This window comes from Sceloporus undulatus, chromosome 3 (assembly GCF_019175285.1).
Source record: "Sceloporus undulatus isolate JIND9_A2432 ecotype Alabama chromosome 3, SceUnd_v1.1, whole genome shotgun sequence".
NCBI classification, from domain to species: domain Eukaryota; kingdom Metazoa; phylum Chordata; class Lepidosauria; order Squamata; family Phrynosomatidae; genus Sceloporus; species Sceloporus undulatus.
The window spans coordinates 241,598,250-241,623,041 of record NC_056524.1 but is presented as its reverse complement, the minus strand read 5'-3'; the positions used below and the strand labels follow the sequence as shown (position 1 = coordinate 241,623,041).

The 24,792-nt window shown below is 39.4% G+C and overlaps 2 protein-coding genes across 2 annotated transcripts in view; one reads left to right on the top strand and one right to left on the bottom strand.

The window, feature by feature from the left end:
* MED12L (mediator complex subunit 12L) overlaps positions 1 to 24,792 on the bottom strand; it is a 282,618-nt gene that overhangs the window by 60,931 nt on the left and 196,895 nt on the right. The window contains exons 14-18 of the mRNA XM_042458529.1: positions 13,022 to 13,169; positions 12,521 to 12,639; positions 10,759 to 10,902; positions 9,436 to 9,599; positions 7,609 to 7,740 (exon numbers count right to left, since the gene is read on the bottom strand). Coding sequence (XP_042314463.1) covers positions 7,609 to 7,740; positions 9,436 to 9,599; positions 10,759 to 10,902; positions 12,521 to 12,639; positions 13,022 to 13,169 — 707 coding nt within the window. The remainder of the gene's footprint in view (positions 1 to 7,608; positions 7,741 to 9,435; positions 9,600 to 10,758; positions 10,903 to 12,520; positions 12,640 to 13,021; positions 13,170 to 24,792) is intronic.
* P2RY12 (purinergic receptor P2Y12) lies at positions 15,597 to 24,058 on the top strand. The gene is made up of 2 exons (XM_042460111.1): positions 15,597 to 15,718; positions 21,414 to 24,058. Exon 2 carries the CDS (start codon positions 21,432 to 21,434, stop codon positions 22,428 to 22,430), a length of 999 nt encoding a protein of 332 aa, XP_042316045.1. The 5' UTR covers positions 15,597 to 15,718; positions 21,414 to 21,431; the 3' UTR covers positions 22,431 to 24,058.

Sequence of the window (24,792 nt, the reverse complement as noted above, 5' to 3'; positions counted from 1 at the left end):
AGGCCCACATTAGCCCTCCAGGAGATCTTGAAAAGCCACACTTCACAATGCACCTGCTTCTGCAGGGAACCCCCCTCCCCTTAGAGGGCATGCTGAGGCAAAAAGTTAATAATCTTGCAAACTTTTGTTTGAGCTCTGGGACATCTGAGAGGTTTAATGTGGTGGAGATGCCCTCCACACTCCCTAGATATCATTTTTGGGCATTTTAGAGCAATTTTTTCTGACCCTGGGGTGCTCTGAGGGCCACAGGAATGGCCCTGAGGGCTGCATGTGGCCCACAGCCTGCGCTTTGCCCACCCCCACTTTAGCTTACACAATTGATATCAAAAAGAAATTCATGGCATTGAACAAGAAAGTGTATTAATGTATTTGATTACCTAAAACTATTTTATTTTAATTACACCTGGTTAAAATTAAAAATTGTAAAAGTCTAGAAGGATTACCGCAACTCTTTAAAATAAAGATTTTATTTATTTATTGAATATATTTATACCGGTTTCCTACAATTGTTGTCAAACCAGTGCTCACTTAAAATCATCAATAAAACAACTAAGAGTGATTAGAACATCAAATCTCAACAGATAACATGAAATACATGCCAAAACCTCCAAAATGTCTCTGGGATACATGCAACAACAAAACCCCCTCATTTAGCTATTAGCATAATTACGGGCCCTCACAGACAGGCCAAAATAAAGCTGCTTTCGGTCACTTTGGAGGTATGCTGTTTAAATGCTGCATGTGTCTGATGAGGCCGGAAGTCGCGCCAAAGCCATGCTCTAGTCGTAAGCACTAGAAAGAAGCTGTGACACAGCTTCTGGCCTCTTAAGATGTGTGTGTCATTTAAACAGCATACCTCCAAAGTGACCCTTTAGAGCCATCTGTACTGGCCCCATGTTTATTTTATTTAAAGTATGTACTGTATACCCCTCTCTTCAGCCACAAAGTTAATATTTGAGACACAGCTGTCTCACTGACCTATCAACTTTAATTAAATTTTAAAACTATTTTATGAAATCTTAAACTTCACATAGGTGGAGAATAATTATTGCACATACAAATTAATATTAACCCAATGCACCCTTCAAAGGTCCATTGCAAAAGAATCATGATGCCTGAAATGGACTTATGGTACCTCACTGCTGACCCCACCCCTGACATTCAGCAGCTCTACCAGCCTTGCTCTCTATATCCCCAAATCAGGTATCGGTGTCTACAAAAGAAAGGCTACAAAGATAACTCTCTGTGAATGATCTCAGTATGAATAGTCTCCAACATAAATGGAACATCTATGGTCATAAACTTTCCCCTGCAAACATTCATAACTTTTTCTCTGCAGACATCCATACTGAACACACAGACATCAGTGGTGGAGTGTTATATAACCTTAGGACCACGGTTAGTGGTGTGACCTTGCGTGGTGTGACTATACAGTTGCCCCTCCTAACTCACAGATCTGGGATCCACAACCTCAAAAAACCGCGGAGGGTCAAACTCTGCTATTTGCAATGGGGCATGTGCCCCATTCAAGCCTATGGGGCTTGAATATGAGCGAGCCTTCGGGTTTTTTTTTTTTTTTTTTGGTGTTTTTTTTGGGGGGGGGGGTGTAGGTCCGGAACGGATCCTCCATGAAAATGGAAGGCCAACTGTGTACAATATCTTTTCACATGATGTATCCATCAATGAAGTTATACACTTTCTATAGTCTTTGTACAACCTCAAATATGTCAATATATCAGATGTAAAATAACCAGGGCTTTAGGCAAGAAAATCTCAGTGAAAATAGGCTCTACTGAAAGTGCCTTATAAGGTTGGAGAATCTGCCTGGATTGCCAGCTGAAGACTCACACATTGGGGCACTGCCCCAAACCTGACACACTGAGACTCACCAAAAATAACAGCACACTCCAAATAAGAAAGGAAAGAAGGAAAGCCTCAAATTAAACTCCAGTCCCTTGGCCTCTTTGACTATTAGAAAATCTCTGATTGTCTGAAATGATTAACAGATATAAACATACTCCGTAAAGAGTTTATTCAAAAGTCTGAATGCAGCTGGTGAATTAAAAGCACCTCCAACTCAGGGGGTGGTATTAATCTCATGTTCATAAACACAGATAAACATTCTTCTACAGTCCTCTTCTACTTACTGCAACACATTTTATGAACTAAAGCAGGCAGATTAGGCACTGCAATTCCAAAGCATCAGTGTTGTGAGGCTGCAGCTCAAATGAAACCAGTAATCTATCCCAATGCAACACTATATACATCATTATTCAAATCCAGACCTGACAGAGAAGACACTATTGTTAGGGTGCAAAGAGGACTGTCCATTCCCACCAGAACATGTTACAGTAAGAGCACTGCTATAGCACTGAGACACATGGGGAAAGTGGTAGGAAGGAGCAGGTGTGTTGATAGTGTCTTTGATGTCAAGGGAAGGTTGCAGTCAATCTATCCCTTAAGGACAGAAGATCTGTCTACATTGCAAGAGGGATGAAACCATGGCCCAGAACAGACGGGCCTTTGAGGCGCCCTCGTCATGTGCAATGGTTGCCTGGTGGGCAGAGTACCCACATGCCCGGCAGCCCTCACATGTGACGAGGGCGCCGCAGCTGCTGCGCGCCCACCAGAAGTGGTGCGTAACAGTGACGTCGCAGCTGCACCACCGCCAAATGGGGTGGCGCAGCTGTGACATCCCTGAGACATCTCTGGCGCTTTGCAGCATTGCAGTGACGCCCAAAAAAAGAGCCACTTCCGGGCGCTCCTTTTTTGCTCCACAGGAGCGCCATGCAATTTGGTTGCTGTGGCACTCCTGCGGAGCAAAGAGAGGCACCGGGGAGGCACCTCTTTCTGGCAGTGTGTACCCTGCCTATAATTATAATTTATAATCTAAACTAAAATAAAACTATCAAAACAGTAGCTGCCCTCTTTTAGCTGCTGCATATGTTGAGAAAGAATAGGGTCACAATTAATATCTGCACAAGGCTCTTCTTTACTTATTTGTTCAGAGAATTTGAGTTGGATCCAGACTAAGTTTGGGGTGAAACAGACAGCTGGAAGGGGTGGCTTCAAGCCACCCCTTCCAAAGACAGATTGGGGCCATGACAACCTCACACCACAGCCCCAATCCACCTTTTTGCTGGCCAAAAAAGGAGTGGCAGAGAGGTATTCCTTTTTTGTGCAAGCAAAAAGCCAGCCTTTTCCACCCCGCCACAGACAGAAGCTAGCTTTATGGCACTCTGGTGGCATGCAGCATGTAAACGCCATGCTGCCAGAACATCCAGAAGCCAGCCCATGTGAGGGCAATTGTAAGCCAGCTTCCGGGCGGCTTCAGATTGTGCAGCATCAAAACACCACACTGTGAAGCTGCGCAGACAGCGGCGCAAGAGGGCGGTCTGTTCCACCCTGAGTTGAACTTATATCTGACTAAATTAATGTTAAAAGCTAACTTTAATGTAATGCGAGTACAATTTCGTTTGGATTCAATCCTTTATGTACATTTTTTTTTCAAATGGTGTGCTGGAAGATAATGTCCCAAATATTGCCAAGTAGTTGTCTAAATTTTTTCCATTTCCTATGTGCGTAACTGTTTAGCTATAGTCAACAAATTAAATTTTTATTGTTCTGTTCTCTGTATTTTAACCAATGATCTGATATACTGACCAACAGACAACTTTGAAACATTCTGTGCTAAATGTTTCTGAGGCCCTTGTTAACATGTTTTCTACACATTTATTTCCAAATATTTTTCTTTTTAAAAAAAGCAGAACTTAATATAATAGCTCCTGCTCTGCAACACTCATGCCATACTTTCTCAATACTGTACATGTTTGCTTTTATGAAATACTTCTAAAGTTAACAAGTTAGAATAACTTGTTTATACCAGAAAGCTTGTTTTGTACATTTAAAAAAAAGAGGGGGGCTTTTCATCACATTGCCAGAAGCAATGGAAAATTTAGTAGACACAATTCATTTAGAAAAAGAGACAATGGATATTTTTAAAAGGGAAGTTTAGTGAAAGTGACAAAACTTAAATAGGAAGTTACAGGCATTATACATGTCAGCTCGAGGAGGCAGTACAGGGAAAAGCTAACAGCTTGAAGTAAATTAGAGGTAAGCACGAAACTTTCAAAATATTTTATTAGATTATAATGGTGTATTTCAATGTAACAATATTTTATGTTTTTACTCCATTTGGGAAATTATATTATTATTTGAAAAGCTAACCAGTGTGATACAGCAGGAACTCTGGATCTCCTCACTTCTGTTTACTGCCATCACTGGTAGACTTAAGATTTAAGGGCAGATTTCCAATGCAGTGAACCCAAAATTCTCAGAATTGAGAATTAAATAGAAGTCAAAGCTAACCTAAGGTTAGTAAGGCCAAACCAACTTCAGTCTAAGCATACTGTATTATATTTACCTCTATCTAGAGAACAAGAGCAGACAGCAGATAAAACTGGGTTGGGGAGAGTGCTAGGGGATAGAACAGTGTCTTAACTTTTTTATATATGCCATTTTTTTAAAAAAATTGCTTATTTATGGGATGCCATTATGCTGATGCCATGACACCCACCCATTTAAACATGGGCACATTCCAACAACAACAACAACAACAACAACAACAATAATAATAATTTGTTTTATTTATATACCGCTATTCCAAAGATCATAGCGGTGAACAGCAAGTAGGCTAATTAGCAAGTAAGCTAATTTGCCCCCAACAGTCTGGGTACTCATTTTAGCGACCTCGGAAGGATGCAAGCCTGAGTCGAGCTTGGGCCCTTTTGCTGGTCTTGAACTCGCAACCTTGTGGTTTTGAGTGAATAACTGCAGTACAGGCATTTAACCACTGCGCCACCAGGGCTCCATAAGTTAAACTGGCAGAAAGCACAGAAATTATGTAAGGAAAAAAATCATGGATTGATATCAGCCACACCAATATGCACATTTGCAATAAAAATGTGGGTCTTAGAAGAAAATTCATAGCCTTGGTTTCTTGCTGGTGGGGCATGCATCTCAAATACTACTGCAGTCCAAATACTTAAATGCAGTTCTCCAGAGAAAAACATAGCTCTGTCATTAGCACTGTTAATATGGTTTGTTTTATTGTTGGCAAAGTGTCTGTCAGGTAAATACCCGGGGCTCAGCTTGTCTAAAATTGTACCCAGATGTTCCATAAAAACATTCTTCCCATTAAAAATTAGTTTAGAATCATAGGAGATGATCATAGGTATTGAAGGTATGAAATATATGGAATCTGTTTTAATCACTGCCTGTATCAAATACACTTCAGAGCAAAAACTAAGGCCCAAAATTGGCTTAAAATAGGGTGGGAACAAAAGGCCTTCCAAATGTTATTGGACTCCAACTGCAATATAATTCAAACATTGTGGCTAATGGATGGGGGGGATACGGTCCAACAACTGAAGACTACACAGACTGTGATATCACCACCATCATTTTCAAAGTCCATCTCTGGTTAGCCCCAAAACTATCTAGTCAAAAGAAGTCCTATTTATCCTTCCTTAATCTTCTCATTGAAATCCCTTATTTCTCCTCAGCCACTCAAACTATTTTTGACATTTTAAAGTCACAGAAATTCTCCACACAGTATAATTATTATACATTGTTAATCTTTCCCTCTCTGTCCACTCTGGAAAGGAAAACAGCAAACAAACTATGAACATAGTATCTCTTTATGTACCCAACTTAAAATACAGGCCGGTGGCTCAAGTGGTTAAGATACTGACTCTGTTGATTGCAAGATTGACAGGTTGACAGTTCGAGGCCCAGGTGCTGCATGGTGGGGTGAGCTCTTGTCACTAGTCCCAGCTTCTGCCAACCTAGCAGTTCGAAAGCATGCAAATGCAAGTAGAAAAAGAGATATCACTTCAGCAGGAAAGTAACAACATTCAGTACAGTCATGCTGGCCACATGACCACCAGAGCAGTATTCGGACAACACTGGCTCTTCAGCTTAGAAACAGAGATGAGCATCACCCCCTATACTGTAGTTGGTTATGTGAAGAGACGACCTTTACCCTTTTTTACCCTATTAGGCAGCTATAGTGTTGGAAACTAAACTTATGATCATGGCATCATTGGCACAACTACAAATGTCCCTAAAGCCTACCTTAAAAGCCACACAGCCATGCCAAGGGAAAGAGGTCTACAATGCTACAGGACATCCAACACTCTCCTGCTAGTGAGTTATGGTGTGATATGGAATTGTAGTTAGGGTCTTTGTTTTTGCTCATTAGTGATGGGGTGGTGGTGGATACATCATCCTTCAGTGCCCCACTCACCAGCACTGCAAAACTCCTTCATTCAATATGGGCTGCCTGGCTTTATGGTGCATTTATTGGGTTGGATCTGGGAATGGAGTGTCTTTATAAGATTGTAACTATGGCCCGGTATACACTGCCTGCAAAAGGCGGGTTGGAGCCGCCTCTCTTTGCTGCGCAGTATTACCGCAGCAACCAAATGGCGCTGTACCACAGCACAGCAAAAAAGAAGCACTTAGAAGCAACTCCTGTTTGCTACGCAGCTGTAATGCAGCAAAGCACCGTAGGACGGTGTGATGACATCGCAGCTGTGCAGCACCATTTGAATGCTGCGCAGCTGCGACATCACAGAGGCATGCAGCATGTATGCCCCACATATACTAGGGCTCGACAGCGTGCGGTTGGTGTGCTACAGAGCCCTGGTTTTGGCCCCAGGCTGGCACAAAACGCTGGTCTGTATCGGGCCTACGTTTCCCATGTAGAAACACATCCATAATTTTTTTAAATGTAGGAAAATCATGGATTGCTGTGTGAGGTAGGAATGAGGAAAGTGACAATAGAAAGGGGCAGGGGTAGGCACTTTGAATCCCACTGGGTTAGGAACATCTAAATAGTGCTAATACCTTCAAACAAACATAATAGGATATATATTGTTTATTACTTTCTCAATACTGAGACAAGAACTCTCTACAAATTGTAACAGTGAAACACATCTCATCATAATCCAAGAAAGCCGTCATGTCTTCAGTTTAGAACCTGCTTTTTAAACCTGTCTGTGGAATCTCTCCTTTGAAAATGTAGATAAGATTAACTAAAGGTAAAGGTAAAAATTCCCCGTTAACATGAATGTCTAGTTGTAACCGACTGTAGGGGGCGGTGCTCATCTCCGTTACTAAGCTAATGAGCCAGCATTGTCCGAAGACGACTCCAGTGGTCATGTGGCCAGCATGACTGCATCTAATGCTGTTACCTTCCCACCAGAGTGGTACCTATTTATCTGTTTGCATTTGTATTTGATGAAGCAAAGAGAAAACAATGCCAAAGAACTGACAGAATTCCAGCAAGCATAACTGTTTGTGCTCATAACTAAAGGTTGGATGGATGAGAGAGTAGATTGCATCAATGCATTTAGGACAGATTACACTCTTGCCTTTCACCAGAGGATATTTCTTTGTTTTATATAAGAATTAAAGTACAGTACTTACATTGACCCGTGGATAGGTCAATTGGGTCAATTTTTTGACACATGGAGAAATATACATACGCATGTGTATACATAATGTACTAAATAGTTCAAAACACAAGATTCTATTACTACAAACCTGAACAGATCTCCAAATTTGCTTCTGAGATGGCTACATGATACATAGAGATCATAGAGATAGGCTAAAATACATCTTTCTGGAGAAGAGCATTCAGATGGATTAACAACATGTTTGACAACACCACATAATCTATAAGAAGAAAAACATAACTTTCATGAAAATGAAACACTGATAGTAGCATGCATTTTAAAATTACAAATTACAGCCTATTGTGTGTTCCTTTATAAATATCCTCCATAAGCATGAAGTGGCTAGACCTTGCCCATAAACAAGGGGTAGTTAAAAGTTGCCTGAAGGCTGGGCTGGAGCCAAGACTTCAACTCCCTCAAAGGACTTCAACATTTTAATATTTCATAGAGGTCCTTGTAATGTTCCAACACAATATGGCGGGGTACAGACCACCCAAAAAGGGCGGTCTGCCTGCGCCTTGTTTTGCTGCGCGAGGAAGCTGCAGCAAAGCGGGTTCGTTTTGCGGCACCATTGTGATGCTGCAGTGCGCCAGTGGCATACTTGCAATATCACAATGGCGCCGCAACATGCAGACACTAAGCATCCATTGCATCAAAATGGCGGCGCCCATCTGTACAGGGTGCCGTCATTTTGACGCCCTCGTCACATGCGAGGGATGAAGGGCATCTGGAAGCGCCGCCCCTCACACGTGACGATGGCGCCCCATTGCGCCCGTATGTATAGTGCCTATATCTCATATCTTATTTTTATTTTACACTGTACAGCATTTTACACTTTCTAAGAATCATTTTCCATCTTACATGGCAATGTATTTTAATTTATCTTAATCTTTTAATTCATCATGTTTTATTTTGTAATCTAGGGTTGCAAATTTATTTCAAACTGTCTGAAATAAAGCATAAATCAAAGCCTTTCCAGACTTTGAAAATACTACTATTGAATAGGGCTATCATTTATGCAATTATCCATATAGGTAGAGTCCCCTTTTGCCTATACTGAACACATTAAGTAGATTTAAAGTCTTCTCTAAGGTACAGTTTACATGGACCAAAATGCCCATTCCCCCACCCACCCCCCCAGCATCACCCTGTGTAGACAATGCAGGCCATCAACCCTGGGCTGGGAACAGGTGGACCAAACACCATTTGGGTGGATCCAGTCCAGCCTCAGCCCAACTGGCCTGTAAGCTTTTTGTTTTTCAAATGGCTATTTGTGGCAGAATAAACCAGAAACCACACCAATTGTGCAGACTGCTGTGTGCCCCCTTATCTGCCACTGCCTTTCTCCATGCAGTCCCCTGTCATGGCTTGTGATGCCAGAAGGGGGCACCTGGCAATGGGGGCATTAATGGAAAACAGCAATGATGATGGGTAAGTCAGTGATGGCAACAGTTCTGCAGGACGGGAGTGTCTGAACACCTTCCTGTCATCGCTCCCAACCAAGTAAGTGATGGGGGCAGAAATGAGCCATCTGAGAACTTTTATCATTAAACATAAGTTGGTAAGAGTGTTTTTTTAAAAAAACCAAACAAAAGCCAAACAGGCCTATTTTTTTTATTAAATTTGAATCGTGTCTTTCCTTGAAGAAATTCAGAGCATACAGAATATGTGACTTCACCATCAGATATCAAGGAACTAGTCATTTAGCTGAAAAATAAAGCCATAGCAGACATCTTCACTTTTCCACAACAAGCAAACACATATTTGCATTTCTCATTACATAATGTTTTGAATTTCCCACAGACTTTTTAAATATTATTATATGTTACTGACAAACTGAGCACATTCAAATGCTAACATGTTGAGAAACGGTTAACATTGAGGAGTTATTAGCAAAAACATTACCACTACAAACCCTTCAAAAACCTGAGCAGTTTGGTCTGGATTCAAAATGAGGCAGGCATGGTAATGCCTCAGCACAGCAACAATGCAAACACACAGCCCTGTTGTATAACTCCCTGCCAGGCTGGATGACTTCAGCAGAAGCTCAGCTTCTACCACACTCAGCTCATTCAGCAGCTAAAATTGGGAAAGGAAAAAAAGATAAAATACTGAGTTTAGGATCCCTCTCTAAATTAAGCTGCATAAATATTTCTTTGAAAGATTTGTGGGATCTTGCTAAATAAAACTTTTAGGTGTAATTGCCCTGGCTCATTCAGAGAATTTTCCAGGGAAAACAGATAACATTCTCAATTTGTAGGCCTCCTATCTTTTCCTACTACTTCTTCCATTTTTACCTTTTCTTCATCTTGATAATTGCCATCACAAAATTACCTCAGAAGTATTCTACCTCTCCTATTTGAATATAGAAGGAGAATAAACTGCAGCCACCACATTTTAAGTTCAGTCCCAGAGGGCTCCAGATTGACTCAGCCTTCCATCATTTTATAGGCTGGTAAAATGAGTACCCAGTTTGTTGGGGACAACTGGCTTACAGATTGTAAACCACTTAGAGACTGCTGAGTTAACTATGATGGGGTATAGAAATAGAAATGCTATTGCAATGCTACTAAGGTCCCACATCTTTTTGGCAGATTTCAGCTTAATTCTTCAGGGAACTATACAGTTTGCTCATACTTGGAATAGGGCCTTGGAATAATTATACTTTTGGACCACAAATCCCAGAATCTCCCAGCCAGAATGTCAAGTTGGCTAGGACATGCTGGACGCTGGGGTCCAAAGAAGTCCGTTTTCTATTATCATGTATTCCCAAATATTTATAATAGATGACAAGGAATTTGGCATGAAATTGTCTTCTCCAAAGTGGCAGAAAGGGCAGCACAGAAAAGTATTCTACCAAGGACATTTCTGCTAGAGCAAATTTGTGTTGTTTGAAACGATTGCTGTGAACACATAAAAACTAAGCAATTTGAATATATATAGGAATATATACACACACACACACACACACACACACACACACACACACACATATACAGGCATAAGTCTCATATGCATTCTGTGGCATTTGGTCCTGAATAAAGGTGTTAGGATTCAGTCATACAGCAATAACGGACTAGTTCCCATACTGGTGCCATTTGTATGGGAAACCTATCAGGGCATTTTGCTACTACTGTTCTAATGATTGTTATTCTACTATTTCTACTTCTGTCAGACAGTTAAGAAGTTTTGCTTTTAAAGGGAGGATATGCATAATCAAACAAGCAAACCATGTTACCTGAACAGCAAAGTCAATAAGGCCATTGATATTTAGAGCAGGCTCCATCAGATCAAATATAAACTGTATATGGTGAGCCAATGGAAGGTGGTATGATGTTCCTGAAGCAAAACTAGTAATCTGTTCCAGAACATTGTTGGAAATCTGTTTTTTTAAATAAAAAAACCAGAATAATTAATAAATAAAGGACTGCATCAGTCAACATATTATTATGGCTATATCTACAACTAACATTTATTATTTTAGTTTCCTATATCATTCTTTACATTTTAGAGGTGGGGTAGCAATATAGTATTGCAGCAGTCTATGAAGATTTTCACACGACATCATTATATCGTTCCTTGATCGTCCCAAAGTGTAGTGGAATCATCATAACAGATAGACAATTCCAAAAGATTTTCACATGAGGCTGTTAGTGTTCTTAAAACGTTGATATATCAGAATTCAGCAACTGTTTTGAATCATTTTGTAATCATTTATTGCTGAATTCTGATATATCAACGTTTAAGAACACAATAGCCTCATGTTGAAAATCTTTTGGAATCGTCTATCTGTTATGACGATTCCACTACACTTTGGGACGATCAAGGAACGATATAACGATGTCGTGTGAAAATCTTCTATGATATTGGAGGAGCGCTTTAGCACCACACACACACACACACACACTATAAAGCTATCACAGTTGCCATTAAATCTGGGCAACTTTGATAGCTTGAGGAACCTTTGTAGTGGCTGCTGAATATTTAGATCAGCAAAGCTCTCAGGCTCAAGAATTAGCACACTCCTCCTTAAATCATTTTCCTGAACGTACCAGAAAACCCAGAAAAGAGCTGATGCAAAAGATTAAGGAGATTATTGCATGAAAAATAACCCGACTGCTCACTAATGCGATGCAGCCAGGTTGCGGGATGCAAGCGGGTATTAACACTCATAATTCACCACCGATTCCACCAAGTGATTGCATCCTGGCTATATCCCGGGTCCCAGATGCACTTCATTGGCCATTTTTCAAAAACAGAAAGCTCCCAGCTTTGAAAAGCAGCCACCGAAGCGCACCTGGAACCCAGGATGCAGTGAGGATGAAATCACCCAGTGGAGTCAGCGGTGAATCATGAGTCAGCGGTGAATCAATACCCACCTGCATCCCGCAATCTGGTTGCATCCTGTTAGGGAGCAGTTGGATTATTTGTCCATGCAATAATCTCCTAACATGATGATTCTCCTCTAGACATAGCAACATAATATATTTCACTTTATAAATCTACCAATGCTCTTATGTTCCAGTCATAGTAGCTGTGACATGTTACTTTAAAAGATATTTCTTTTGACGGTGGGCAATAACGTCAACCATACCTTGCATTTTGAGATTATATGGTCAAGCACAGAGAAAGATCAATTCCATGTTCTTGGAAACAGAATTCTATGCATTTTTAACAAGGTAATTTTTCCCCTTCCTAAACCAAAAGTACTTTCTACCATTTCCCCACTTTCAGATGTCACTTCACAACCCATGCCTTTGGCAAGACCTTTTCTGTACCTACAGATAATTAAAAAAAAATCCTCTCTCTCCTGCCTGTAAAGGGAGGAAAAGGTAAGTATCTTATTCTGTCAAAACCTTCAGATCCTTGGCAGTACTTATTGTCTTCTTTCTTCCTTTCCCTTCTTTATCCTGTCCCAAGGCAAGACATCTTCTATTAACTAGAGGTTTATAATTAAATACAGAAATGGCTGATATTGTAATTTCCACATTGAAATGTACCTGGCATGTCACTTGATGTTGATCAAAGTATGACAGCTGCTGCAGTTTTGTAAACACAGTCTCTAAAGTTGGAAAGGCTTCTTGCTTGTTCTTTCTGACTTTCTGCCCTTCATCTCCAGCTAAAACATTTTACATTTGTCATGTTTTTGCAGTAGATATACTTTCTACAGTTGTCCATCATTATATTTCAAACATATATTTTTATGACAAAATCTAATTCAAGAAACTGAGGTTTGAGAATGAAAAAAATGAAGCTGATTTATTTAGTAATTACATTTATATGTAATTTACATTTAGATCCTAACTTGAAAAACTATGCATATAATAAAATAAAATTTAAAACAAGAATTATAATAAAAGCATAATAGTATAGCATTTAATTGCATGCAAACTTGCATAAGAAACAAAGGGATCCTGAAATTTTAATAACGGTGCATGGTATAACTTCCTTTATGCTATGCTCTACTTGAAACCATTGAAAACTCAGCACTGAGTAATTACCACTCATTTCAGTAGTGCTTTTCTTATTTAAGATTTTCAAGATATCTTTGGTGATCTTCTTTAGCTGATGCCTTGCCTCTTCGCGTTCCTTGCCAACACCATAAAGAAGAATCATACGCTGGTTACATTCATGACTCGAAGATTCATCCTTTTAATCAAAGGAAATACAAGAAATTAAGAACTAATTGTGCAGAATGAGGAAAACACTGGAATTTTATTAAAAACTGGGAGGCTCAGAAAGTAGAAATGGATTGCTTTTGGTTTATGTTGATTGAGTTATACTCAGGAAATACGAATATTAGACTTTGAGGCATAAGACAGGAAAGCTCTCTGTTGCCAGAGTCTGAAGAATTCATAATAGACAAGGTAGCTGCCGGACCTTTGTCTATCTTGGAAAATACAAGCCAAAATCCAAGTGGAACACACTCCCTCAGAGTGTGGTAGAGTCTCCTTCATTGGAAGTTTTTAAACGGAGTCTGGATGGCCCTCTGTCAGGGGTGCTTTGATTCTGTGAGCCTGCATGGCAGGGGAGTTGCACTGGATGGCCCCTGTGGTCCCTTCCAACCCTGTAATTCTATGATTCTCAGCCTCATTATAAACTGCAAACTGGAATTTTCTACAAACACACACATAACTCACTGCCCAACTGACTAGAAAATAGTTTCACTGAGTGAGAGCTGAGGGCTTAACGGTCTTGCCCATAGTGAGGTATTGTGCTGACTTCAGAAAGGATGGCAAATCTATCTGGATTTCAAAGACAGTAAATATCTATGTTCGATTAGCTTTGTCCCATGTATGCAACCCCATTGTTCAACCCTAGCCAGACCACTTAAGAGCCATTATTAGAATCTGAAGAGTCCTTCATCTCTGACCATTTGCAAGCACTTGTTGAGGTCAAGTCTGCTCCATCCAGAGGCATTCTCCTCTTAGAAGACTGCCCCTCAAGTTAGGAAGACCTTTAAAATATAGACACACAGAGAGAATCTCTCTCTCTCTCTCTCTCTCTCTCTCTCTCTCTGACCCTCCCACATTTCCACTCATCTTCTTCATGTTGGAGGGTGAGCAAATCCATGTGTGTGTTTTAGTCTGTCAGGCCCTTAAGCTTAGAGATACTCTTCTACTGTCCCTTAGATAAGTTAGAATAGCTTAAGTTTCCATACTGCTCGCCCCCCCCCATTTTTTTTACTTTCAGAAACAGCCTGCATTGACTAAAGACTGTTCTGTTGATTTCTGCTCCTATCTTTTTCTGTCTTTTTAATAAAGAAAATAATTGTTTTTGCTGCAAATTCAACTTGTCTATCTCATTTTTACCTGGAGTAACTTTAATTATCTGTTCTTAAAGCCTTCAGCCTGTAAGATCCTGCTGAAAGTTGGTGCCTTGAACAGCCTTTTTTCCGAAGCCAAAATTCAGTGCACTGGTCTTAACAATTTTGCACCTGAAGGTAAATGGTGTGCAGACAACAATATTGAAAAAAATTTTAAAATCTAGATTTGGTCAGGTAGCCCTGTGTCAAACAGAGTGCCACACAGCAGTGCCTGAAGGGACAATGAAAGTGATTATGGAACTGGAACACATGACCTCTGTGGGGAGGCTAAAATTTTGGGACTTCTTTGTTTATAAAGAAGCAGTAACTCCTGACTTATCTACCATGATAAGTCTACAGGACAGGACTAGAGGGCAGTGACAGCCATCATTTTCCTCTACCCATCACATCTCCTTCTTCACCCCAGAAGCCCGTTCCCTTGGCACAGACGTCTGGACAGTCAGCCAGTCAGAATACACAGCAGTGGTAGGACTGGTCAAAATCACCTGGAGGATTCCCCAGTGATGCTGGGGAAGGAATGTGATGAAAGGTGCATTTAGTTTTCTCCAGTAGGTGATTTTTGTAAATTTCAACTGGAGACTTTAAAATATTAAGAGGGCTGATTTTTTCAGTATTGTTGATCAATGGTAACTTTGTTCAATCTGCACAAGGCTGATGAATTGCATAGAAAACATTTTCCCTACTTCAGACTAATAGAAATTGCCACCTTGGCAACTGTGACAATAAATAAATAAATGTACAGCTTTGAATCTGTTCTGAAAGGGATTCATTCTTATCATCTCCAAACCAGAAAGGCATTTATTATATTATGAGAGGTTGAGTTACATAATCTAGTTTCTGCCAAAGAGCTTTTAAATTATATTATGGTGCACAGTTTCCCCCCACTTTTGGAGAAGTGTTGCTCACATGATTTACATCAAAAGGCAAGTGCCAGAATCTAATAAAACTCATACTAGAGGTGCTCTAGAGGACTCATGCAGAGCTTTTTGTGTCTATCCTGGAAAATTGTTTTTCTTTTTTTTTTTAAATAAAAATTTCTCCTTTTTTGCAGGAAAAGTCAAAGGAGAGAAACTGAAGCTGTTCCTCAGTTTCAAATTCTGTGTTCCAGGCAGCTGCTTGAAATCAGAGGGTATGTGAAGAACTAAACCCATGACTTCCTCTTCTCTCTCCTGACTCAAACAGTTATGCTATTGCTGCATGGGATAAGACTTTCTGCTGACAGAGTCTACAAATCAAATATTACCTTTTGATTGTCACACATATTCAAAACCAGAGGAAAAAGACATCAGAGGATAAAATATCTTCACTGCCAGTAAAAATAACCTCTCAATGTAGGAAAATCCAAGTATTCTGTTGTCTACATCTGACTAAGGTAAGGTTATATTTCTTGCTTACTTTTTAAATATTTGCATTCTGTAATAGTACAATTGGAAATTACAACTGATTGTCAGAAGTTACATTCCAATATATACATTTAAATTCTTTTGTGATATAATCATTCTTTTATTTTTGCAAAGCTCTGAAATGTCTGGGAAGACAACTAGCAACCATGTGAGGATGCAAGTTCTGCTGTAAACTAACAGCTTTAGAATTACAGGGGAAAAATGTATTAAATGTTAATGTGAACATTGAACCAAATTTTTACCCATTATGAAAAATTGGCATGACATACTCCTTTTTAAAACAGTACTACATTAAAGTTATCTAGATGGATGAAAAGGAAATAAATTACAATGGGATGCTGTGTTTTATATTGTCTTGACATTTTAAAAGCATGTTTAGTGCTACACCTCTACTCGTTCCTTTTTGAACATCTTTTTAATAAGTGTCAATAAGTAAGACAGTCTTATTTAGTGACTTTGATATGTGTTGATTATATAAAGTGAAAATGTAAAGCAGAGTGAAACTGCCTATAGATTTTCTCCTGATAAATATTTTGATATCTCCAGCTAAATGTCATTTGCTGTTTGCTGCAACTTTGTAGCATCTTTTAGTAGCAAATGAGTTAATATGTTTGCATCTTTAGAATGCAGTCTATAACACTGGTCATCTAATCTGGAAGAAAATTAATTTAGAAATTATAGGAATTATTTCTTTGTTTTTCCCTTTCCCTTCCTCTCTGTACAAACTATAGACCTGCATACATAGACTCACATACTGGTCTGGGGAAGACAAACTTTGAGACATATTCTAAAATACCACCCAAACCCACATGGTGTGATTTGTTTGTTTCGGAGAGAGATACAAGCCTAGGATTTCCATTCCAATTGTTCTGATTGTTTTCTCAGTACTAATCTAAAGTCTCCCTTTAATCAAGAAAATTGTTGTTGCTTTTTCCAAATATTTATATCACTATCTGTTTCTTCAAATTCATAATATTATCATAGAATCATAGAGTTGGAGAGACCACAAGGGCCATCCTGTCCAACTAACTGCCATGCAGGAACACAGAATCAAAGCACAACCAACAGATGACCACCTAGCCTCTGTTTAAAGACCTCTCAAGGAGGAGACTCCACCACACACTGAGGCAGTATGATCCACTGTCAAACAGCTCTTACTGTCAGCAAGTTCTTTCTAATTTTGAGGTGGAATCTCTTTTCCAGTAGCTTGCATCCACTGTTCTGTGTTCTTGTCTCTGGGGCAGCAGAAAACAAGCTTGCTCCGGCCTCAATATGGCACCCCTTCAAATATTTAAACAGGGCTGTCATATCACCTCTTGACCTTCTCTTCTCCAGGTTAAATACACCCAATTAGCTTAGGAGATTATTGCATTAGCTTCGCTTCTGGGATAGACCTGGGATGTAACTTTCCTAAGGCGGGTCTTATCGCATTTACCCATCGTCTGGCAGTATGCAACCCAGGCATCTCCAGGCTTGTCCCGCATCTTTTCAAGAATGGGAAAATCCCATTCTTGAAAAGCTACAAGAGAAGTTCAGGTTTCATACAGACTGCATACTGCCCAGTAAAGGATGAATATGATAAGATCTGCATTAAGAAAGTTACACGGCAGGTGAATCCTGGCAGTGAAGCTAATGCAATAAGCTCCCTAGTCTCTCTTCATAGGGCATGGTTTTCAGACCCTTTACCATTTTTGTCATCCTACTCTGGACATTGGTATAAAGATCATTGGTATCAGGGATGTAGCCAACGGGGGGCTCTTGGGGGCCGGACCCCCCTTCCATTAGAAAAATGAATGGTGTGTGCTGCTGCGCCACCGCACCCAAGCCCCATTATAATGGTGGCACTTAGTCTGGACCCCGCCCCTTCCTAAAATCCTAGCTACGTCCCTGTTGGTATAAAGATAATAGCATTTTTCTGGAACAAGAATTATGCTTGGATAAAACTTGCAATTTATTTCATTTGGAATGTTCTATTGAACTCAGTAGTTCAGTGAGGCACTAGAGCTCTCTGGCTAAACATTCTAAATGCCCCTCTCTACATTCAGAATCCCAAGAGTTCATAGGGTGGGAGCATAGCAGTTAAAAGTGGAACCACAGTGCTACAATTGCATAGTGCCAATGGGCCATGGCTCTCTTTATCCTCCAAAACACACTCCTACTTACAGAAACGATAAAGAAGAAGCAATAATGTCAAATTAGTGTGGGACAGAGTATATGTTAAAACAGCGTGTCTTTCACCAGAATTTAAATCAGGTCACCTTCCATTACCTATTGTGGAAACTGGATAATTTAAAGCATGGTGAATAGGAATTAAGGAACCCTTCCTTTGTCACAGCTTTTTTCTTTCTTTCCCATGGTCAAGCTCACATCCAAGCAACTGGGAATAAATAGTTTTTGCAGGAGAAAGAACTCTAGTGAGAGAAGGTTCAGCTTGTCCTTGGTAAAGAGCTGGGTTGTTTTCTGATAAAGCTCAGAAAGGTTTTATTTTTTGGTTTTTTTGTACAACTTTCAGAATCCCCAAATAAGTAAGGCCATGTTGGTTGTGGAATTCTGGGACTTGTAGTAACAAAAATAATATTTTCAAGGTCTACTGATAGCATACTGTACCTTTTCTTCACACAGTATTTGCTTCCATGGGGCTAAAGTCCGGGAACACTATCAAAAGATAGGGTTTGCATTGCTCTTATGTTAATCTGATCACCAACAAATGTTTGAGCAGCTGGAGTTAAGATAAAAGTGGTTTTGGACTAATGTGAAAAATAATATGGTCCATGACAGATACTTTTGTTAAAGGGCCACAGGGTAACTACTGCTGTTATTTAGAAAGGTTGCAAAATATATGACAATTTTCCTATCAGTGCTCTGCTCTTCCCATAAAGTCATTAAATTCTTATAATATATTATGTCATGCTAGATAGCCTCAACATAAAAAGTAAAAAAAAAAATGAACAAAAGAGATTTCATATAAATTCAAAACATAGAATCAGTGTTTGCTATGTTGAGTAAACAATAGTACTGTAAATCTATTTGTTTATTTTCTTATACAAGCATGAAGAATCTCAAGGATATTCTTCATGCTAGGAAAGATGATGTAAGTTTTTGTATATTTTAAATGATTTTTCACATTTCAGGACTTTTTCTGAGAAAGAAATTACTTGCACAAAAAACTTACCTTGAGCAGGAAACATTTAGCACAGAAAATATTTTGTGTGGAAAATGTTCTTTTGTACAAATAATATGTTTTTCCACAAAAGCAATGGTAGTGCTTTTGGGGTTTTGTACAAAATAAAGTGTTTCACACAAATTAATTTTTCACTCCAAAGTCCCCCAATACCCCACCTAAAATGTCATGGCAACCAAACATTTTCTGGATGGAGCACTTCAGTGTGTGTTGATTCTTTTAATTAAGAATGAAAAAAATTGTGAAGAGTCTTTAAATTTCTAATTAGCAATGGCCAGCTGTCCCCTCCTAAGCTATGTAATTCAAAAGCATATCTTTCTCCATGAGAACAACTCAAGGATGTTAGGACAAAACTCTATCCTTCTGAGTCTCTTTCGGTAGCCACAGGGTGGCACCAGCAACATACAAAAAAAGCTGGCTAGTTTCAGAAACTATTCTCAATGGCACTTGTACTAAAACTCAACAGAATAAATAAACTACCAAAATTCCTAAATTAGTATCAGCCCATTTGATTTACATCACTACCAGGTACTATGTTTTGTGCAACAGACTGGATCTCCAACTACATTTGACAGGTTATCAACACACAAGAGGAATGATGAGTAAAGGCTCTATCTCAACCACAATGGCAAGTCATTATCTAATTGAAAAGAAGGTTTCTTCCAGTGTTCCAACATACATGACAAGAAATACTTGCTTAATGCAGCGCATTACATGTCATCTTCTATAAGCTTCAATTAAGGCTATCTGACATATTGTATCAAGCCCTGCATGGCTTATGTCCAAGCTTCTGAGGACTTTTTCACATGGGGGAAAATTGGAAGGTTAAAGTGTCATCCAGGGCTTAGGGACAACTTCACAGCTGCTTTCCACATGATGCTGCATGCAATTAGGACAGAATCCAGGGAGAATGTGAGGGGAATCAAGAAATGAACAAATTTGCAAAACTACTGTATTTACATGTCCATTTTGCTTGCGAATTCACAATCTTCTAGTAATGGCAGCCATCTGAAAATCAAGCCTCCTGATGGCTCCTGTTCCCAGATTTCCTAAGGCACCTTGCTGCAAGGAGAATGCTTTCTTTTTAAAAGGATACACAAACACTTCCCTTGCTCCGTTCCCAAGGCTCTAATTAAGGGAACAGTTGGTGGGAGAAGCCAGAGAGAGGACGTTTGGCAATCCTCCTGGAGAGGAGGGAGAAATGGAGGACATGTCCTGGAAAAGGAGGACATCTGGAAGTGTCAGCCCTCTGTGGAATCAGGCAGGCTTATGGACCCAGCCCCCTTTTTCTGTCTCTCGTGTGTGTGTGTGTTTGTCTTTGTGTTGGTTTTACGGAGTTTGCAAAGGGAAGCCTCATTCTGCCTTCTTCTGTCACAGCTTTGGGGCTTCTGGGCCAAAGAGGATTCCCCTCCCCCTGGTTTCCCCTCCCTCTTTGGGGCATGTGGAGGGGGCACTTGTGGAAATGACAGTTTGGAGCATGTGCAGAAAAGGTATTTCTAAGCTGGCAATGGAGATTTGTTTGTCTCCATTTGATAGACAAATTCTCATTGGGCCCTAAGTAATGTGCTTTTAGCCCCTTGTTGTGCTCTTGTGTGTGATAACCATTAGTAAATGGGCTAGCTTTCCTGGGATGCCAAAACTTTAACCATTTTTGGGATGGATGCACATAGCTCCCCATGTGGAAAAGTCCTGAGAGACTGTGAGCTTGACCCCACCCCTTTAGTGCCAATCCAGCTTATTTCAGGTGCAGAAAGAAATGGCAAAATGCCACTCCTTTGTGTGCCAGAAAAAGGGCAACAATTTCACCACTGTAGCAGCTTTTCAGCTGCATGCAGTATATAAATGGTGCACCTCTGGAGCACTGCAACGTTGCCTGCCATCTGGTCAGGCAGGCAGCGTGAGTGACACCAGCTTGGGGACGGTGTCAGGGTGTGTGTCATCTAAACGCCATGCCCTCACGCCACCCCCAAGATGGATTATTGTGCCAATCTGTTTTGTCTCTGTATCTCCCCATGTGAGCCTGCCTAGTACTTGAGATCCTTAGGAAAGGGTCTTCCCACATTCAGAGACCAGCTGGTGGAGATGTGAGATAGGGCTTTCTCAGTGGCTGTCCCTAGGCTCTGGAACTCCCTTTCCATGGAGGCCAGTATTCTCCCCTCCTTGTTGTCCTTCCATTGGTAGGCAAAGATTTTTCATTCTGTCAAGATTTTAGAACAGACAGCTTTTAAGAGGGTGCTATCTTGTTTTAACAGTACTATTTAAGTATTTTTTTAAAAAAATATTAAAATTACAACAAATAGCAATAAGAGGGGAAAGTCACCTAACTAATAAGAAATTATCAATCAGTATATTAATTTAAAACAGTTTACAATAAACCTGACCATTAACTATGATATTTAAATGCCATATAAAACATATTTCCATAAATCTTGATGCTTTAAAGCATTAAAACAATTGCTGATCTGCTTTTCTGTTCTTGATAGGAAGAAAATACAGCCACTATGGAACCTGAGTACAGCCCTTCTGGAAACAGCAGCAACTGCAGCACTGACAACAGGATGAACCAAGTTCTTTTTCCCTTGTTGTACACTTTTATTTTTGTTGTCGGGATAATTATGAATGGATTAGCCATGGGAGTCTTTTTCCAGATCTCCAACAAATCTAATTTTATCATTTTTCTCAAGAACACAGTAATTTCTGACATCCTCATGATCCTAACTTTTCCATTTAAAATACTCAGTGATGCAAAATTGGTGTCCTGGGAATTGAGAGGGTTTGTTTGCAAAGTGACTCAGGTTATATTTTATTTCACTATGTACATCAGCATTATTTTCTTGGGCCTCATAACTATTGATCGCTATTTGAAAACTGCCAGACCCTTCAAATCAGCCAGCTCTGATAATACACTGGCATCCAAGATCCTATCTGTACTCATCTGGATATTCATGTTCTGTCTGTCCCTTCCTAACATGATTTTGACAAACAAGAAGCCAACACGTGAGAACGTGAAGAAATGCGCTGACCTGAAATCTGATTTTGGATTATTATGGCATGAAGTTGTTAATTATGTTTGCCAGTTTATCTTCTGGGCCAACTTTGCTATCATAGTTATATGCTATACACTCATAACAAAAGAACTGTACAAATCCTACAAAAGAACAAGGAACACAGGAAACACAAACAAGAAGACAGTGAATATGAAAGTATTCATAATTATTGGTGTATTCTTTGTTTGCTTTGTGCCTTTCCATTTTGCCAGGATTCCATACACCTTGAGCCAAACAAGAGATGTTTTTGAGTGTTCAACCCAGAACACATTATTTTATATAAAAGAGAGCACTTTATGGTTAACATCCCTAAATGCTTGTTTAGATCCATTCATATATTTTGCCCTTTGCAGATCCTTCAGGAGGTCCCTATTAAATGTATTTCATAAGTGTGTAACCAAAACGAGAAGAGATCACAACACAGAAACAACAGATGAGGAGACACCAATGTAGTACATCACGTAATACGACCAAGGCCATTTTGCATCCTCTTCAGTGCATGCATTCCTTCTAATGAGAAGTTATTCTTGGTTTGATGGGGATTAATAATCCTATATATTCCATGATACTAACTACATAATGAAATCATTCACAGAAAGTGGTCACTGCCGCATTATTTTTTGCTGGATTGCAACATTGAACCATACTGACAACTTTCAGAGAGATAACTGAATCCTATTGAGAAAAACTGAACAGGCACCCAAAGCACTTAAAATGAAAACACACCAAGCATTTGGATATATTCTTTTCTAGACAGACAAAAATACAAAAATATAAAGAAAGGCAATAAGAATTATAATTTCTATAAAATAATGGACATTACTGACACCTATATCTAGAAGGAGAGATTCCAGTTGCATATAGTTGAAGCAAGGAATTTAATAATGTTTTACTCTCATGGACAGATTTGAAATCAGTTATAGATCTGACTTTCAATCAAATGCCCACCCAGAGTCTGGAAGTAATGAGTTACTAGCAACAAAGTTATCTGTAACTAGTCATTTTGGAGACAATGAGTATATTATGTATTTATACTGCAAAAGTAATATAATGAACAAGATTGAAGTTACGTACTTTATTGGTGTAACCATTTCCAGTTTCTTCTAATCGTTAATTTAAAATGGCATTGTTAGAGGCATTGTTTTGACATGAATTGTTTTCTCATAAAGGTAACAAAGTAAGAGAAAAGCAATCAACAGTGGAACAAATAATGTCACTAGATAATTTTTCAGCACTGTCACAATTAGTTGATTTTCAAACACTGTAAATCGAAATGAACTACTTTTTAAAATTAACTTTCCAAGCTCTGGGCCAGCCATGAAGAAGTGGGAAATAAGCAAATCAGCACAAGAAGGCAACATTTGCTTATTTAATTCTGGGCCACTAAAATGAATATACAGGCATACCTCAGTTAACAAAACTTCTGACAAAGAAGCTCCTTTTTACAAAGCCTTTTTACAGAAGCTCAGTCTAGTCCTTCACTTTTCTTGTCTTCTGTCTAGCTGCAGGTTTTTTGGGGGAAAGGAGGCATTTGAAGCATTAGCATTGGAGAGATGGTGAAGTAGGGCTGCAGAAAGACAAACTTAGTGTTGGGATGCAGCAGCATGTCTGCAATAAAAAAAATCCTATAAATCTTAAACTGGGGGGAAATGGGATTTTACTCTAAGTGATCCTACTGTAGCTGTGCTTAACTGCCTACAATAGGCATGGTAAACAGCAGCTGCCTCCAGAATCACTTACTAAGCATGTGTGAAGAGCAAAACAGAAACGAAAGGGGAAAACAGATTAGTCTGTCTCACCAGTTACCTTGTCATGTTGAAAATGCATATATCTATAGGTTGAGTATCCCTTAACTAGAATTCTGAAATCCTAAATATTCCAAAATCCAAAACTGCCCACATGGGTGACTGAGATAGTGACACCTTTGCTTTTTGATGGTTCAATGTACACAAACTTTGTTTCATGCATAAAAATTACCTTCAAGCTATGGAGAATATCACATGGGAGGCACAGCGCCCTTCTCCCATCTTTCAACTCTGCTAATTACATGATCAGAGGCCAAAGATTATCACACCCCCATATGCTTCTGCCATCCTTCCCCCATGTGTAAAGTGTAACAGAGCCATCCCAACATACTTCTCCCATTGGTAAAATGTAATGGAGCCGTCATTTGGTATTAACAGGAGTCTCTGTTAATACCAAATGACGACTCCATTACACTTTACCGATGGGAGAAGCATGTTGGAATGGCTCTGTTACACTTTACACATGGGGGAAGGATGGCAGAAGCACAGGGATATGTGATAATCTACAGCCTCTGATCACGCGATTAGCAGAGTTTAAGGACGGGAGAAGTACACCGTACCTCCTGTGTGATAATCTCCTATGTTTATAAGGTATACATGAAATATAAATGAATTTCATGTTTTGACTTGGGTACAATCTCCAAAATATCTCATTATGTATATACAAATATTCCAAAATCCAAAATCTTAAGCACTTCTGGTCCCAGGCACTTCAGATAAGGGAGACTCGTCCTATATCATTTTTACCACCAAACTGGAAATCATATGAAAAGTAAAGGCTATTCAGAGGGGGGAAATCATCCCAGAATGCATTTTGGAAAGAGTTTTCAATTAGTCCTTAGAAGATTCAAAATATTCTTCTTTACCTATGGAAGGTTTACTTGACCTGGTTTCATTTTTCCATTTACATAATGTTAGTTTTGAATAAAAAGTTTGCTGAAACATATTGAACTGATCTTCTTTTTTGTAGTGTAGGAACTTGTCTTTATTCTTCCCATTTTATTTCTGCC

Coding starts and splice junctions, on each gene's coding strand:
- P2RY12 (XM_042460111.1), top strand. CDS start 21,432: ATGGAACCTGAGTACAGCCCTTCTGGAAACAGCAGCAACTGCAGCACT.